The following is a 15,040-nucleotide window of genomic DNA, read 5'->3' as shown; positions in this document are numbered from 1 at the left end:
TACAATTGCAACAATCCATGTTTATGAAACTTGTTCATAACACCAGTAATTTGACAGAAGCTTCTTACAAAATCTTTTACATACTAGCTAAAAGGAAAAAACCATTTAGTGATGGGGAAGTAGTTAAAGAAGCAATGATCTTCTGAATTTCTGCTTGAAAGTCACAAAGATAAATCTGCACTTATGTCTTCCTTTAAAGGTCTACAATTGTCTCACCAAAATATTGCTAGGCGGGTTGAACATATTTCTAATAATTTGGAATCTATCAGGATTAAATCAGGATTTGCAATTATGTGATATTTTTCATTCCAGTTTGATGAAAGTACTGACATCTCTGATATTGCCGAGATTATATGTATTTATTAGAATAGTTTTTTTATGATTTCACAGTAAAGGAAGAGTTTGTCAAATTGTTGCCACTTCATGGACAAACTAGGGGAGTAGACATATTTAATGCGCTCCCTATTAAAGATTATTCCCTATTAAAGAAGCTATTATTAAAGATAATAAATTTCCACTTTCAAAACTTGTTGCTATAATAACAGACTTGAGATTACCTTGTGATTTATATTTTCATGACATCTGGAACACTTTTATCAATGAAAATATAAATGATAGTGATATCAAAAAGCAATACTTCAAAAACAACAAAAACTGTTTAAAGTTATTTCGTTTTGTATGACTGGTAGGAATAATGGATTTCTATCTCTTTGTGCTAAGGATGAATCATTTTCAAAATTTATTTCTTATCATTGCACATTCCACCAGGAAGTTTTATGCGCAAAGGTTTTAAAATTTGATCATGCCATGAAAGTTGTAACTTGTGTAGTGAACTACATCAGATCGTCTTCTACATGTCATCGGTTGTTTAAAAATATTTTGAATATATCAGATACTCAGTATGGTGACGTAATTGTTCATGCAGATATAAGGTGGCTTAGTAGAAGTAAAACACTGGAACAATTTTTCTGTCTGCTAGATGAAATAAGAGACTATTTGAAATCATCTCCCGGACCATATTATCACGAACTGGATGATATATCATGGCTACTAGATTTACATTTTCTGGCAGATATCACCTCAAAATTAAATGACTTAAATCTCGAATTGCAAGGGAAATATCATAATACTTTACATATGATAAATGTTATAAATACATTTGTAAAGAAAGTGAAGTTATGGATTATACATGTAAACAGAAATTCCCTTTCACACTTTCCAAATTTCAAATCAATCCTAGAAACAATAAATGACGGCGAGTCTGATCTTTCCTCTTATGCCAAGCATCTTGAAACTCTTGTGTTTTAATTTGACAATAGATTTAGCCAATTTTCAATATTTGAATCAGTGATATTGTTTGTCAGGAATCCATTTACTTTTGTTGATGTTAGTGAACTTGGAAATAGGGTGTGTGAAGTATTCAGAAAGTATAAAATTGAAGAATTAGAAGTGGAAATTTTTAATTTTTAAGAAGACCTTTCTTTAAAATCCTCATATGCAACGTATAGCAATTATGGACTATGGTGGACAAAGAAAAATACCCCATTCTCCTTAGTGTTGCACTGAAAATGAAACATTGCACTGAGTACTGAGCATGAAATTCATGCTTTGATTCAATGTACCTTTTTAAATTTGCATTTTCATCAATAAACATCATCAAAAACAAGTACCGATCCTGCCTGACAGACTCCCACCTTGATGACGTGTTAAGATTAGCTTGTTTCAGCTATACACCGGATTTTCCTCAATTTGCAGCAAGCATGAAGTGTCAGATTTCACATTAATTATGTGGTGAGTAAATATAATTGATTTTTGTTTCAAATGTTTTCATCATTATTATAATTTATAATTATTGATTTTGTTAGTAGCAGCAGTAGTGTAGGGATAGTTGAAATGAATCCTGGTGCCCGTGCAGCCTTTGTAATCATTCAGATGTGCCCCAAATTGTAAAAAGGTTGGACAGCGCTGTTTTAGAGTATGTGATCTCAGAAAACTTTTATTCTTCTGATTTAATTAAATGGAATTTATACATTTTAATACTATTATGGCCATGGGAATAGTAGGTGTAAGTGGGGGTTAGTAGCAAATAATATTTCTTCTTTATTCATTTTATTATTTTATTTTAATTTTTATTATTATTTTGTTGGTTGATTGTGATTTATATTTATTTATTTTGTTAATATTAGGTTCATCTTTTATAAAACAAGCTCTTGAAGGAGAATACCCGAAACTGTTGAGACTGCATCTTGATTTACACAAACAGCTTCAAGCAGAACCTCTTACTTCTAATGTGTATCCTGATGCGTTAGTATTTAACATTTTTGTTGTTTAGTTCCCTTCTTCATTTTTTTTTGTTATTTATTAACTTTGTATTCAAATGTGTAATTTAATATGCTGAGGTATAAAAAAAATTATTTGTAATTTGAATTAAAATTAGTAATTTGTTAGTAATTTAAATTCGAGCTACTTGTAGTGTGAAAGTATAATGTAGTGAAAAAAATGTAAATTACACTGGTTGACTTGATTTTTGTAATATTAATGAAAATGCTCTTTTTGTGTTTCATTTTACTAGTTATTAAAATATCTATTCACAGAATTGTCTTATGACGTCCTGTTTCCGAGTACCTGTTAACTTTTTTGAATTACTTAGAAATGTTTACACCTAGCTTTACTGGATATTCCCACAAGATTTTATGAGCCTTTGAAGACTCTGTTATATTTCTTTAAAGTTTAGTTTGATTCTGTCTTATGTACAGTAAAGCATCTTTAGTGATTTTGTTATATTTTATATAAGATGGTAAGTTCTAGGCATTGATGTTGCAAAAATCCAGTGGATTAGCTGTATTATATATGTGGAAGATTTACTTTAAAGTCACAGATTATATGTACATCTCAGGAAGTCAAAAAAAGGTTACTTTTTATATTTCAAGTGCCAAATTGGTGATCAAGAAAAACACTGGGTTCTTCATGTTTGCTGGGAGAGTTGTCATGTAAATCTAGTGCAGCGAATGTATGGCAAGAAAAATTATATGAAGTTTGCTGTTCCTATGGTATGTAGAGAACCATGTAAGTGATTGCTACTTCGGCATTACTAAAACAAAGGGGTACTCAAAAATGCAAAAGGGTAAAATTGAGTATCTAAATTTGCCTTTAGCACTAAAGGTCATTCCTCACAGCCAGGAATTACCATTGCCAATTGCGCCCTTAGACAATGTTACATTTTCCGACGATTATTAATCTTCATCAGGATTCGAGTCACAACTTGCCGAGTCCACTAGTAGTGATCCTATGTTTTTACCAACCACCAGTGAGCTTCATGTAATAACACAAAATGAATTAAATGATTTGGTACATAAAAAGCTGAACTTCTTTGTTCCAGATTTTAATAGTAGAACCTATTAGAAAAAAACAGAAGTGTTACACTTTACTGAAAATGGAATATAATATTTTCAAATTTTTATAAAATGGAAGGATCACTATATATCTGTTATGATATTGATGGTTTAATGAATGAACTTAATATGTAAGATATACCTTTTGAGTGGTAAGAATAAGGGCATTATTGTTCTGAATTTTTGAAATTATAATTTTGCTATTAGATTACTATTGTGTTTCTTAGCAATAATTTGGTTCTAATGACCTTATAAACTATTTGGTGTAGTTCTGTTGGATGACTTGAATAAAAATCGCATTTTTAAAGTGGGGCTTAATACATGTGACTCAACTGTTAATGTACTACATTCATTACTTCCATGAATAGTACATTATTCTGTATGCAGTGTTTATGATCAATCATTATTTTTATTTATTAATCTTGCAGTTGAGTTTCAGTATTGCTAATTCATTGGGTATTTAACTTTTGATTTAGAATACTGCAATAAAATAGTGTTTATTTGGACTATTGTTTAACAACTATTATATACTGTTTCTGTTCTTACTTATCACCACCTCCAGTTTTTATGGTATCTGCTGAGCTACCTTGAAGTGGCGCCAAACTCTGACGAGTTCCTGAGTCTGTATTTATTTAAAATATGGATGGGACTACGTGTGAGAGCACTATAATTACTTCTAGAAACTCATAATGATTAACTTATTTTTTTTTAAAGTTAAAATATATTATTTTTCTTAATTATCATGGATATTCAGGAGCTGATTGAATTAAATTTGCTAAGTGCTCTGTTTAGTAGAAAGTTTGTATCTGGTATGAACAAAAAAATCCGACAACAAAATTGTTATACTTTCCTGGCATTAATTATTTTATTTATTTTTATGTATAGTGGAAAAATAATGATAGATAAAAAAAGTTTAAAAAATAAAAAAAATAATTTTTTTTAAAATTGAGATTATACAACAGAGTATAGATGTTCTGTTGTATGTAATAAAGTTATGCACAGAATTAATCGATTATAAAAAAAATTTGGTTAAAAAATATGCAAAAATAAAAAGATAGCTGTTTTGATTGTTGTGGAAGGGGGAGAATTTGGGGACAATTTTTTTTTTTAAATGGTAGAAGTGGATGTACGGCTTAATGTAAAGTAGGTTTGTGCTTGTAAAAATGTGTTTTTTTGGTCCCTGGTTCATGTAACATCGACAAATGCAAAGATGTACTAGACTACACTTCATTTACACTCATACATATCATCCTCTGAAGTATTATCTGAAAGGTAATTACCGGAGACTAACAGGAAAAAGAAAAATCAATTATTGTTCAAAGAAGGGATGATTACAAGGAAGATGCTGGTTAAATGTGATATAAGTCTTGATGTATGCAATTTATGTATCTGAAAAATAGAATTCAGTAAATTTATAAGTTTGCAAAATGAAAAATAAAGAAACTTAAAGTTTTACTAGCTGTTTACTTTTTATCAAATTGGTTTACAGCTATCTAAAATAAATTAAAAAAATGATACTTTTTTTATTTATTTATCTTTGCCATTTACTTTTAAAGATGTCACAAAAACATATATAGTTTTATATAAGGTAGTTTCAAAAAGTTCCTGAATCAAATGCTTTTAAATAACATCATTATAAGGAGATTTTTGGTTTTTATTTTGGTAGCAGTCATTACACACAATATACTATAACATATTTCCTGTTACATATACAACAAATACTATATCTGTTTGTTTTGTATCGTGTATGTCATAGTGAAAAATGTCAACAATTGAACAGTACATAAACATAAAATTTTGGATTTTGCTTAAAACAATCACTCTCATTACATAAACAGAGAGACATTACATAAACAAGCTTATGGAGGATCGGAAATGAATAGAACAGCGACTTACATTTGACGTAAGCATTTTAGTGATGAAGGAAATGTTTATAAAATGAAGGATGTGTAAAACCAGTTTTTGAAAAATAAACTAATTCTGGGAACATATTCACTTTCCTTGTGGAATCCATTTTCCATTAAACTATTTCCGATTGTTAACTAGATAAAAAATATTTCTTTATGAACTGTAAATTATTGAGAATATCATGGTTTATAAGGCACTTACATCTATTATTCCTTTCTACAGACCAAGTAATTGTCATTATTGACTAACACTGTGAAAGTTGATTACAATGTATATAGAACTATTTAACAATGATTTTCTATTTGAAGCAAACAGAAAAATCTGCTGTGTGAAATTTATTCTCAGAAAGAATTCTTTGATTATGAATATGGTACTTTCTGTTATAGTTTTGTCCAGATAAAAATCACAAACTCCTAGTAATTCATATTGAAGGAGCTGAAAAAGAGATAGCCTGAAATTCAGAAAAAAAAAAATTAATTGATAATTGGTATCATCTAGTTTGTACAATATACTTTTTTTGTTTATTGTGATTACTAAATTCAAAAATATTTGTTCTTTATATGTTACAAGGGTTGTCCGATAATTAAAGAGACAAAAACTTTAGAAAAGTATTATTTATTCAATAACAATGAAACAAATATTATCCTTCCACATAAATCCTGGTTAAATTTAGGTACTCGTCTGATCTTTCTTATTCCAGGAGTTAACAATTGTTCACCTTTGTATTTGAACTATACCGCATTCTTGATTTGCTCATTGTTGACACTCATTTTCATTTAAAAACTCTTTGAAAACTAAAAAAAAAAAAATGTAAGTGAAATTGAGACTGTAAGGTAGGTGTGGCAACACCTTCCAACACAACTGCAGATAGCTTCCTGTGACTTTTTAGTGATATGGGGAAGGCATTATTATGCAGAAGAATGATGCCATTTGAGAGACAACCAGGATGTTTCATCCTTATTGTGAGTCACTTTTTTGTAGCATGTTAAAAAAGTACTAACTGTTGATTGTATTTTGTTCTTCCAAATAATTGCAGTAAATTGGCTTTATAGTCCCAAAACATTGTTACATTACTTTACCAGCTGACATGTAAGTTTTGAAGTTTTATTAATATGATTCTCCAAAGCATCAGTCTTTTTGTTATGATGAAAATGACACTTTTCTACCTGATTTAAACTTTTCAATCCACTTTTAAAAGTTTGCACGTTTATCACTTTTTTACCGTAATGTAACATCTGCAAGCTAATTTCGGTCAATTAAAACAGAATTAAAAAATAAAAATCTTATCATAGCATGCTGCTCTTCTGTGGTGCAAATTTCTTTTAGAGCTGACATTTTTAAATAAATAAAAGAAATTAAAATGGAATCTTATTGACCAGTTATATTTATATCAGGGGTGTTTTCTTGAGAATATCAGACAGTTTCAGTACAGTTTTACAGTTATTGCCATTTCACTCTTTAATTATTGAACCATTCTATATAGTTTAATTATTAAAATGTTTAATAATTTTTTTCAGTGGGAAATGTGGCCACCAGTTTGAGACAGCATATTTGTCACGTTCTGTTGCTCGGCTTTTAGACTCGGTTCATAGTATGTTTTCCGGTGAGGCACCTCCATCTACTGAGGATGTTGACTCATTAATTCGGACTATTACAAAGTAAGAGTTAAAATTGTTTCAATAGTTATTTTAAGGAAAATATAAATATTAATGTTAACTATGCTAGCCATATAGTGGAGAATAAACTTCAACTAAGTACTCCCTGTCTGCAATTGCTGGTAAATGTTTGTTATTTTTTCACGTTGTTTTGTTCATATTTAATTATCAGCCAATTTCACTTCTAATAATGATTAATGTAAGTTATGAGTGTGGTTGTACATGTTTTTTTAAATATAAGATAAAAAAAAATTGTTCAAATTACAATGTTTTTAAAGGAATTTATATAAAATAAATATAGTGTTTATTAAATTCAAGTGAGGTATATTTATTATCTGCTACATTTTTGTGCTTAAACTAAACTTTTTAACTCTATTCTGGATTAATTTTCATGTAACGTAACAAAAATTATTGTTGTAATACATTTTATTTTGTACTTAAGAAATATAACTGTTACTATCCTTTACTTTTTAAATTTTAACTGTTTGATTTTTTAAATGCAAATGAAGTTTATAAAGCATAATTTTTTTGAAAAATAAAAGGAGTCTTAATGAAAGTTTATGAAACAGGAAAAATTTCTTCAATAAGGTTTACAATAAACTTTAAATTACTGTACTCTTATCATTAGATATTATTCAGTATGAACATTATTACTGTATCATAATCAAAAATATGATCTTGCTGTTAGAATGTTTGTATGTTGAGAGGCAATGTAAATAACAATGAGTAAGTTTGGATGGAAATTATGAAATTTATAAATTTGATTTTTATGGTTTTATACATAATAGTAAATCATGTTAAATGATTATTTTATTTATATTTCTGGCTAAAAAAACCTTTATTTATAATGTTCATATCCAAATTGATATTGTTTGCTTGCTAAATCATTTGCAGATTTAATGATGAAATCCAAATCTTTAGAAATTAATTCTAATATTTAAGTCTTTTATTAGTAATAGCTTTATATTTTTAACAGATTCAATAATGAGTAATATAATTATATTTAAATACGTTAAATTAGCAATTGTAAATTTGTCTGATTAAAGTGAGCTGAGTGTTTCATTGGTTGAAGAAGCTCTTAGTCTTACTGTTGCTCGTAATATTGGGAAAGCTGTTAGATTATTCTGTTTAAAAGGAGAACAAATGCTGGTTGTAAGTGGTGAAGCGAGTCAAGTTATAGGTAAGTAACCATTTATTTATTTATGTGTTCTTTTAATAATAACATTTTCATTAAAATTGATATATATTTATTATATTATTTGTTGTAAATTCAATGATGTAAACTTTAATAAAATTATTTTTACGATTATTATATCTGATCATCTTCATTGACAATGTAATGTATTGTATTGTATAGCAATGTATTATACCTACTTAACCCTATTCCAATTTTTTTATTTGGGAATGCTTTTGTGGCTGAAATTGGGGGCTAAATTATGTTATTAATCATAATGTCTGTGACAAAATCATTCTTGTAGAAATCTATAAAATATTAACGTTAATTTAAAACAAACAAAAAAAATCTGTAATAAAAAAATATTTTGAAAGTCAATCTTATTGAAGTCTGAAACATTAACCCTAATTTTAAACAAAAAATCAGATTTTTAATAAAAAATATTTTCAAAAGTAGCCATCATCAAAATAATAATAAACCTTTTTATAAACATTGCTATTATTGAAAGTCACAATCTTACAAAACCAACATTAAGAATCTGTGACTGTCTGTTATACCTATTGTACACCCATTTTTGGCATGTTACCTAAAGTATTTTTCCAACTCCCTAAAAAATACAAAAATCCTCATAGTGACATTCACACAAAATTATCTATTACCCTAGATGTGTAGATCACAATTCTGTTCAATGGAAGCACCAAAAATGTAAACAATTCCTTATACACACTAAATTCACAGAATGTAATCTTTCCCAAATATGAAAAAGATAAAAGCATAATCTTGAAAACTTTTAGTGTTCAAAACTGTACTTGTCAAACCACACAATAGTAAAATATTCCACTTTCACAAAAAAGACTGTGATGAAATATATATTCAGTACACAATAAAAAAAATAAAATTGAAAAAACAGAACACTTATAGACAGTTCAACAAAAAACAGAACAAAAAAAATAAATAAATCAAACGCATAGCATTCACACGCATAAATAACCACGCCGAAAAAAATGTCCTATAAACTCAAAAAATCAGCCTATGACATTGCATAAAATACCATAGTTAAAAGAAAATTTGATCTACCTGGGGTATAAAACTCGATTACTCAGACTGTAATAAGTTTTACATATGGCAAATTGAATGAAGTTTTTCTTAATGGTAAGCAAATTACTTAAAGGATATCATTTATCACTAATCCACATTTAATTGAAACAAGCCACACTTACATCTGGAACATGAGTATGGAAATCCTATACAAGATAATAAGAATGCAAACTTGTGACACTTGAAATATAGAAACATGTAAAGACAACATTCTACATGAAAAGATATATTTTAAATCACAAGCACTGTTTGAACTTATCTTAAACAAAAAAAGAATCTTTCAAAACTCAATTCTAACACAAGCAAATCCAATAGTACCACAACACTTACTGCTTCCATCCAATAATAGTAGTAGTACTACTAATACTGCTGCTACTACTTGCTTTCATCCAATAGTTTGGTTTTGAAACTAAAATACTATATTAAGAAGCTTAACATGAAGCAGAAGCTAGTTCAAATATGGATAAAGTTTTTATAACTTTTATTTTAAATTAAATCATGCTGTAGTCAGTTTTTAAAATCTTTACAACTTTAAAATATGGATGTGAAAATTTGAAATTTTTATGAATTATAATCTAAACAAAATGGTTTTAAATTGAAACCAGGATCTACAAGAATAGAATAGATTTTTATATTAATAAAAAGTTCTTTAACTTAAGCAAAAATCTTTTTGATCCAGTTTAATATATTTCTATTTCTAGAGGTAATATATTATTTTACACCAACTATTACTTATAATTAAAATTTGATTAAATATGTAATTTGAAAGTTATATTAGATTTGAAATGTTGATATCCGTGTTTTAAAGTTGTAAAGATTTTAAAAACTGACTACACCATGTTTTAATTTATAAAGAATAGATTCTTTGGTTATTTTGTTTCAGAACCTCCAACAGCTGGTCAGATTTTAAATGTAAATATTGGGAACATAGCTTATTACCTAACTACTCAGGTTCGAAGAGTGAGTACTAACATGTCTGCAAATTTACCCAAGCCTGCTGTTACAGAACTAAATAAGGCTCTTGGAAATGCAGATCATTTGACTAAGCTTATAATTAATCCACTTATTGGATCAATAAATGATGCAATTGAATCAATTATTTTAACTATTCATCAAGAAGATTTTAATATGTATGTTAACATTTTTTCTATTTATCTGTAATTAATAGATAAATAATTTTGCTGATTATTATAATAATTTTGATTAAGTAGAAATGATGGTATAAATTTAGATCAACAAATTCATGATTTTAGGCAATGAATGATATTACTTAATGTTATCATACAGCTTCTAACACAGCACATATGGTTTGCATATGTGTTAATATTTGGAAGAAAATGTGATAGCTAACATGCACAAATTTACCATGCCCTCATAATTCTAAATATTCAAGGAAAATAATGAAAAGTGGTAGTGAACAGAGTTGTTTTACTTTTCATATTCTCTCATATAAACTGAACTAAGTTATATTATCCAGTAGGCCACTTTTGAGTGCAAGCATAATTGCTCAATATTTTCTTCATAACTCAAAAAAAAAAACTGTTTAATCTAAAAAAGTTTAAAAATATAAGGTTTAGAAAGTGCATTAATTTTATTTTATGACAAAGTAAGATTTTACAAGTTATTAAAGAACGATAAGAACTTTCTAATAATGGGGCATGACATAATCTGTGCCAGATGAAATTCAATGTGCCTACAAAGAAAAGAAAAGTAGATAATATATTTTGTCTGTAAATATATTGTTAATTTTTATGTGGTTTGTTGAAGGTGCATGTTATCAGTTTCATTTTATTCTATTTAATTTGGTCTCACATTATTTATTTTAATTGGTGGATATATACCCTTCTTGGTGTAATTCTCTCTGTTTATGGGAGTCTCTTTACAATCATGAATAATATTTCAGTTTGTTATATGAAGTATCAAAAAATTTTATTTATTTATCTGTTCTCTTCCAAAAAAATGCATTTTGTTACAATTCATCTGTAATTTGTTGGTCTTGGTTTTTTGATGATAATAACCCATTCAGTTGTGTTTCAAAATAAAAAAAACGTAATGAAATAAAAAAATGCTACTGTTCTAAACTTAAGATTTGTTTTCTATTTCTTTTGCTGTTTTAATTAGCTTTTTATCATCACAAAATGATTTTTTTTTTTCATTTTACAGGGAAGAAACACCTACTGGAAGCTCATTATATATGAAAGAACTGGTAGCATTTATATCACGTGCAGCTAGTAGTTATTTAGCTCCATATCATCATCAGCAAGTAATAACACAGAAGTGAGTTTTAACTAAGTTTCTACATACAAAATTTAGCTACGTCTTAGTTGTTTTAAAAATTATTTTACTGTCAGAATCACATTTAATTGCACTTAAGCAATCAATCAATAAATTAATTTATTGGTTAAATTATTTAATTGTTATCATTTCAACTGCTGGCTCATTAATAACAATATGTATTTTTTACTATATGAGGTCTGTTCAGAAAATAACAGAACATTTTAATTACATGCCAACGCAGATATTTAGCGACGTGCAATTGGTAGTAATGTGTTCTACATAACCTCCTCTGTAACCACATGTTCTTGGGTTATTGATATCTCATTTAGTTTTTGTGTTATTGTTATTTGAGTGCAACATGTTTAAGTGTTAGTAGCGATTTTTGTAATGTGCGATTTTCAGGAGCAATGATACAACATAAAGTTTTCTGTGAAACTTATGTACAACATAAAATTGAAACACAGAAATGTTTCAGCTTTTGAAACAATCTTATGGAAACAATGCAATTTTATGAATGGTTTAATGATTTAAAAGTGGTGATCAGTCAATCAAAGGTGACCCTCGACCAGAAAGGCCTTCAACTTCAACTAATGACACCCACATTCAGAAAATCAATGACTGATGTTGAAAATCATTGATTGACTGTCATAGAACGTGCAGAAGAGGTTAGCATCTCAATTGGATCATGCCGTGATAAAAATTTTGATTGAAAAACTGAACATGCATCAAGTTGCAACAAAGTTTGTTCGATGACCAAACAGCAGAAAGAACATAGAGTGAGCATTTGTCTGCAACTTCTTGAACAAGCCAATGGCGATGAAATATTCATGCAAAGGATATATGAAACAGGAGATGAAAGATGGGTTTTTGGCGTGACATTGAGACAAAAGTTCAATCATCTCAATGGATTGGCAAAGGATCTCACCTTTCTTAAAGCTCCAAGAAAGGATCTCAGTCTTGATCTAGTGTCAAAGTGATGCTCTCTGATTTTTTGATTTTTATCAAATTATGTATTTTTAATTCTTGCCTCAAGGTGAAACAGTGAACCATGTATACTATCAAGGCGTTTTACAACGGTTATGTGAAAAAATTCACAAAAATAAATCAAGAGTTGTGGCAGGAAAACTCATGGTGCCTTCACCACGACAATGCATCCACACACTCAGCTTTGTCAATTGGTCAGTTTTGTGCAATAATTCAGATGACGGTCCTCCCAAAGCCTCACTGCTTGCCAGACCTGGCCCCTTGCAATTTTTTCTTATTTCTGAAATTAAAATCTGCGATGAAAAGATGCCGTTTTGAGACTATTTATGATATTAAAGCAAATTCATCACAGACCTTAAAGACCATCTCAAATGAAGCTATCCAAGACTGCTTCACAAAGTGGAAACACTGCTGGGAAAAGTGTGTGAGTAGAGGAGGGGGGAGTCAAGGGAACAAGGGTCAAGGATATGTAAAATTAATAATAAAGATAAAAAAAATAAAGTTTGTTTATTTTCTGAACAGACCTCAAACAATTACCTAATTTTCAATTATGAAAAACAGTGTATGTATTACTTGTGTAACAGAAGTGAAAAACACAAAAGTTGATGGGCATGTAATCTTGTTCCTTGAATGTGATAAACCTTATCATGTCAAAATTTTCAGAATGTTTTATTTTATTTTATATTACCTCAATATTGAGAATACACAATTATTTTAATTTCTTACTTTATAATAAATGATTATTACAAAACATTAACCATATTGTATTGAGACATTATTTCTTTATCCAAAATGTAAAAACTGCATATATTAACAAGGATAAGAGATGGAATAGATATACATAACTTATTTGAGTGTATGATAAGATTAACGAAATAACAATCATGAGTTCTTTTCATGAAAAGAACTGAATCTTTAGTCTTTGTAATCTTTCATGAATACGTAGTATTTTTACACTGCAGTAACAATATTTTTTAATAATAACTACAACTTGCAGATACTACAATAGTAATTGTCATTTTATGAAAAATATGAATTAATTTATAATGATTAGAAAAAAAAGTGTTTTTGAAATATTTTTTCTATATATTCTATTTTTTTTATTGAAGTAAATAGTTCAAAAACCCTGATTAATATTATTGCCAAAATATTCTTTTACCTGTTACTAATAAAATTTTGACCATCATAAAGTTCCATATGATTATTTTTATAATATTTCTTTTTAATTCCTGAATTTGTTTGATACCAGTTGATTTATTTTCTGTATGAAAGTTCTTCGGACTAGATATCTTTACTTCTTCATCCGTCCTTTTTTACTTTTGTTCACCATTCCACTCTTAATTGCTTCTTCCATTTAATTATTAAAAAGTACTGTAAATGGACATGCTGCCGTATTAATCAGTTGGAGGAATAAAATTATTATAAATTATTTTTAAATTGCAATACCAAGGGTTATTCACAAAATTAACTTATTTTAAACATTGCTCACAAGAAGTAGAAATAGTCACTTTTGCATGGTTATATTGGAGTCAGTGCACATCTGACAGTGATATAAGAGATTTGTGTTGAAGTTAGACTGTTAATAATAACTTTTTAAAACATTTGCTGGAATCACAATCTTGCCAGCTGTGAAATCACTCAGTAATGAAATCTGTTAGTCAGAAATCATAATTATGTGAAATCCATTATCAATTTTGTGAAGTTTTCAGATAGAATGAAGTAATAGAGGATGGTCTAGACAACTTTTGTTATAGAAATGCATGGTGTAATGTTCATAAGAGAAATAAATGGTGAGCCACTTCTCTTGTGGACATTGGTCCACCCATTCCAAATTGTCATGAAATATTAATTGGTTAAGAAAATTGATGATATGGTATGAGATAACTGACAATTGACTTTTTCAGAGCTTTCAAATTTGTTTTCTCAGTTCTTCATGAAATGATCATATTTAAAATAGGATGTTTTTTTTTTGTCAAGTGAGTTTCAAAATAGGATGTTGTTTTTTTTTTTTTTTAGTCGAGTTCCCAAACTTGTTTAACAATGCTGTCAGTATTAATATTTCTTGAGTGTTACAGCGTTGAGGGTAATTATTTTATTAGAAACAATTGTAACAGATAGTGGATTTTATTTTCAAGAGTAAATGTAGAGATACAAAATTCTGTTAACACTGCAGAGTTTTACTAGATAAAACTTACTAGCAAAACTAAAAAGTGTTAGAAAGTTTTTCCTTCAAGGAAAATTATTACAACAGTATTTTGAAACAGAAGAATAGTTTTTTGTTGATTTCATGAAATATGATATCACAGTCAATTTGTTATTTTATTGTAGGACATTAAAAGTTGAAAATGGCAATTTAAATCAGATACTGTAGCATGTTGAGCTCTGGTATTTTCTTATTTGATATTGCCTGTCTATGTACTTGAACTTTGCTACAACAATTTAAGAGTGAAATGTTCCATCATCGTTTTTGTTTTCCATCTCTACTCCCCTGGGCCGGATAAACGGTGTATTACTCAGCCCACTCAAAATTACCACTGCTGATGCCTGATCAC

General features: G+C 28.4%; 2 protein-coding genes across 3 annotated transcripts in view; one reads left to right on the top strand and one right to left on the bottom strand.

Annotated features, from left to right (window-relative positions):
• The window catches only part of fws (Conserved oligomeric Golgi complex subunit 5 four way stop), a 54,990-nt gene that overhangs the window by 26,848 nt on the left and 13,102 nt on the right, over positions 1-15,040 (top strand). For both annotated transcript variants that reach the window (XM_075358401.1, XM_075358402.1), the window contains 5 exons: positions 2,187-2,304; positions 6,818-6,958; positions 8,002-8,135; positions 10,111-10,357; positions 11,391-11,504. In XM_075358401.1, the coding sequence (XP_075214516.1) occupies positions 2,187-2,304; positions 6,818-6,958; positions 8,002-8,135; positions 10,111-10,357; positions 11,391-11,504 (754 nt within the window). The remainder of the gene's footprint in view (positions 1-2,186; positions 2,305-6,817; positions 6,959-8,001; positions 8,136-10,110; positions 10,358-11,390; positions 11,505-15,040) is intronic.
• Positions 5,952-15,040, bottom strand: part of GPHR (Golgi pH regulator) — an 84,319-nt gene continuing 75,230 nt past the window's right edge. The window contains exon 10 of the mRNA XM_075358406.1: positions 5,952-6,094. Within this exon, the coding sequence (XP_075214521.1) occupies positions 6,073-6,094 (22 nt within the window). The 3' untranslated portion in view covers positions 5,952-6,072. The remainder of the gene's footprint in view (positions 6,095-15,040) is intronic.

This window comes from Lycorma delicatula, chromosome 2 (genome assembly GCF_047948215.1).
Source record: "Lycorma delicatula isolate Av1 chromosome 2, ASM4794821v1, whole genome shotgun sequence".
Classification (NCBI taxonomy): Eukaryota; Metazoa; Arthropoda; class Insecta; order Hemiptera; family Fulgoridae; genus Lycorma; species Lycorma delicatula.
This window is presented reverse-complemented; position numbering and strand designations above follow the sequence as displayed.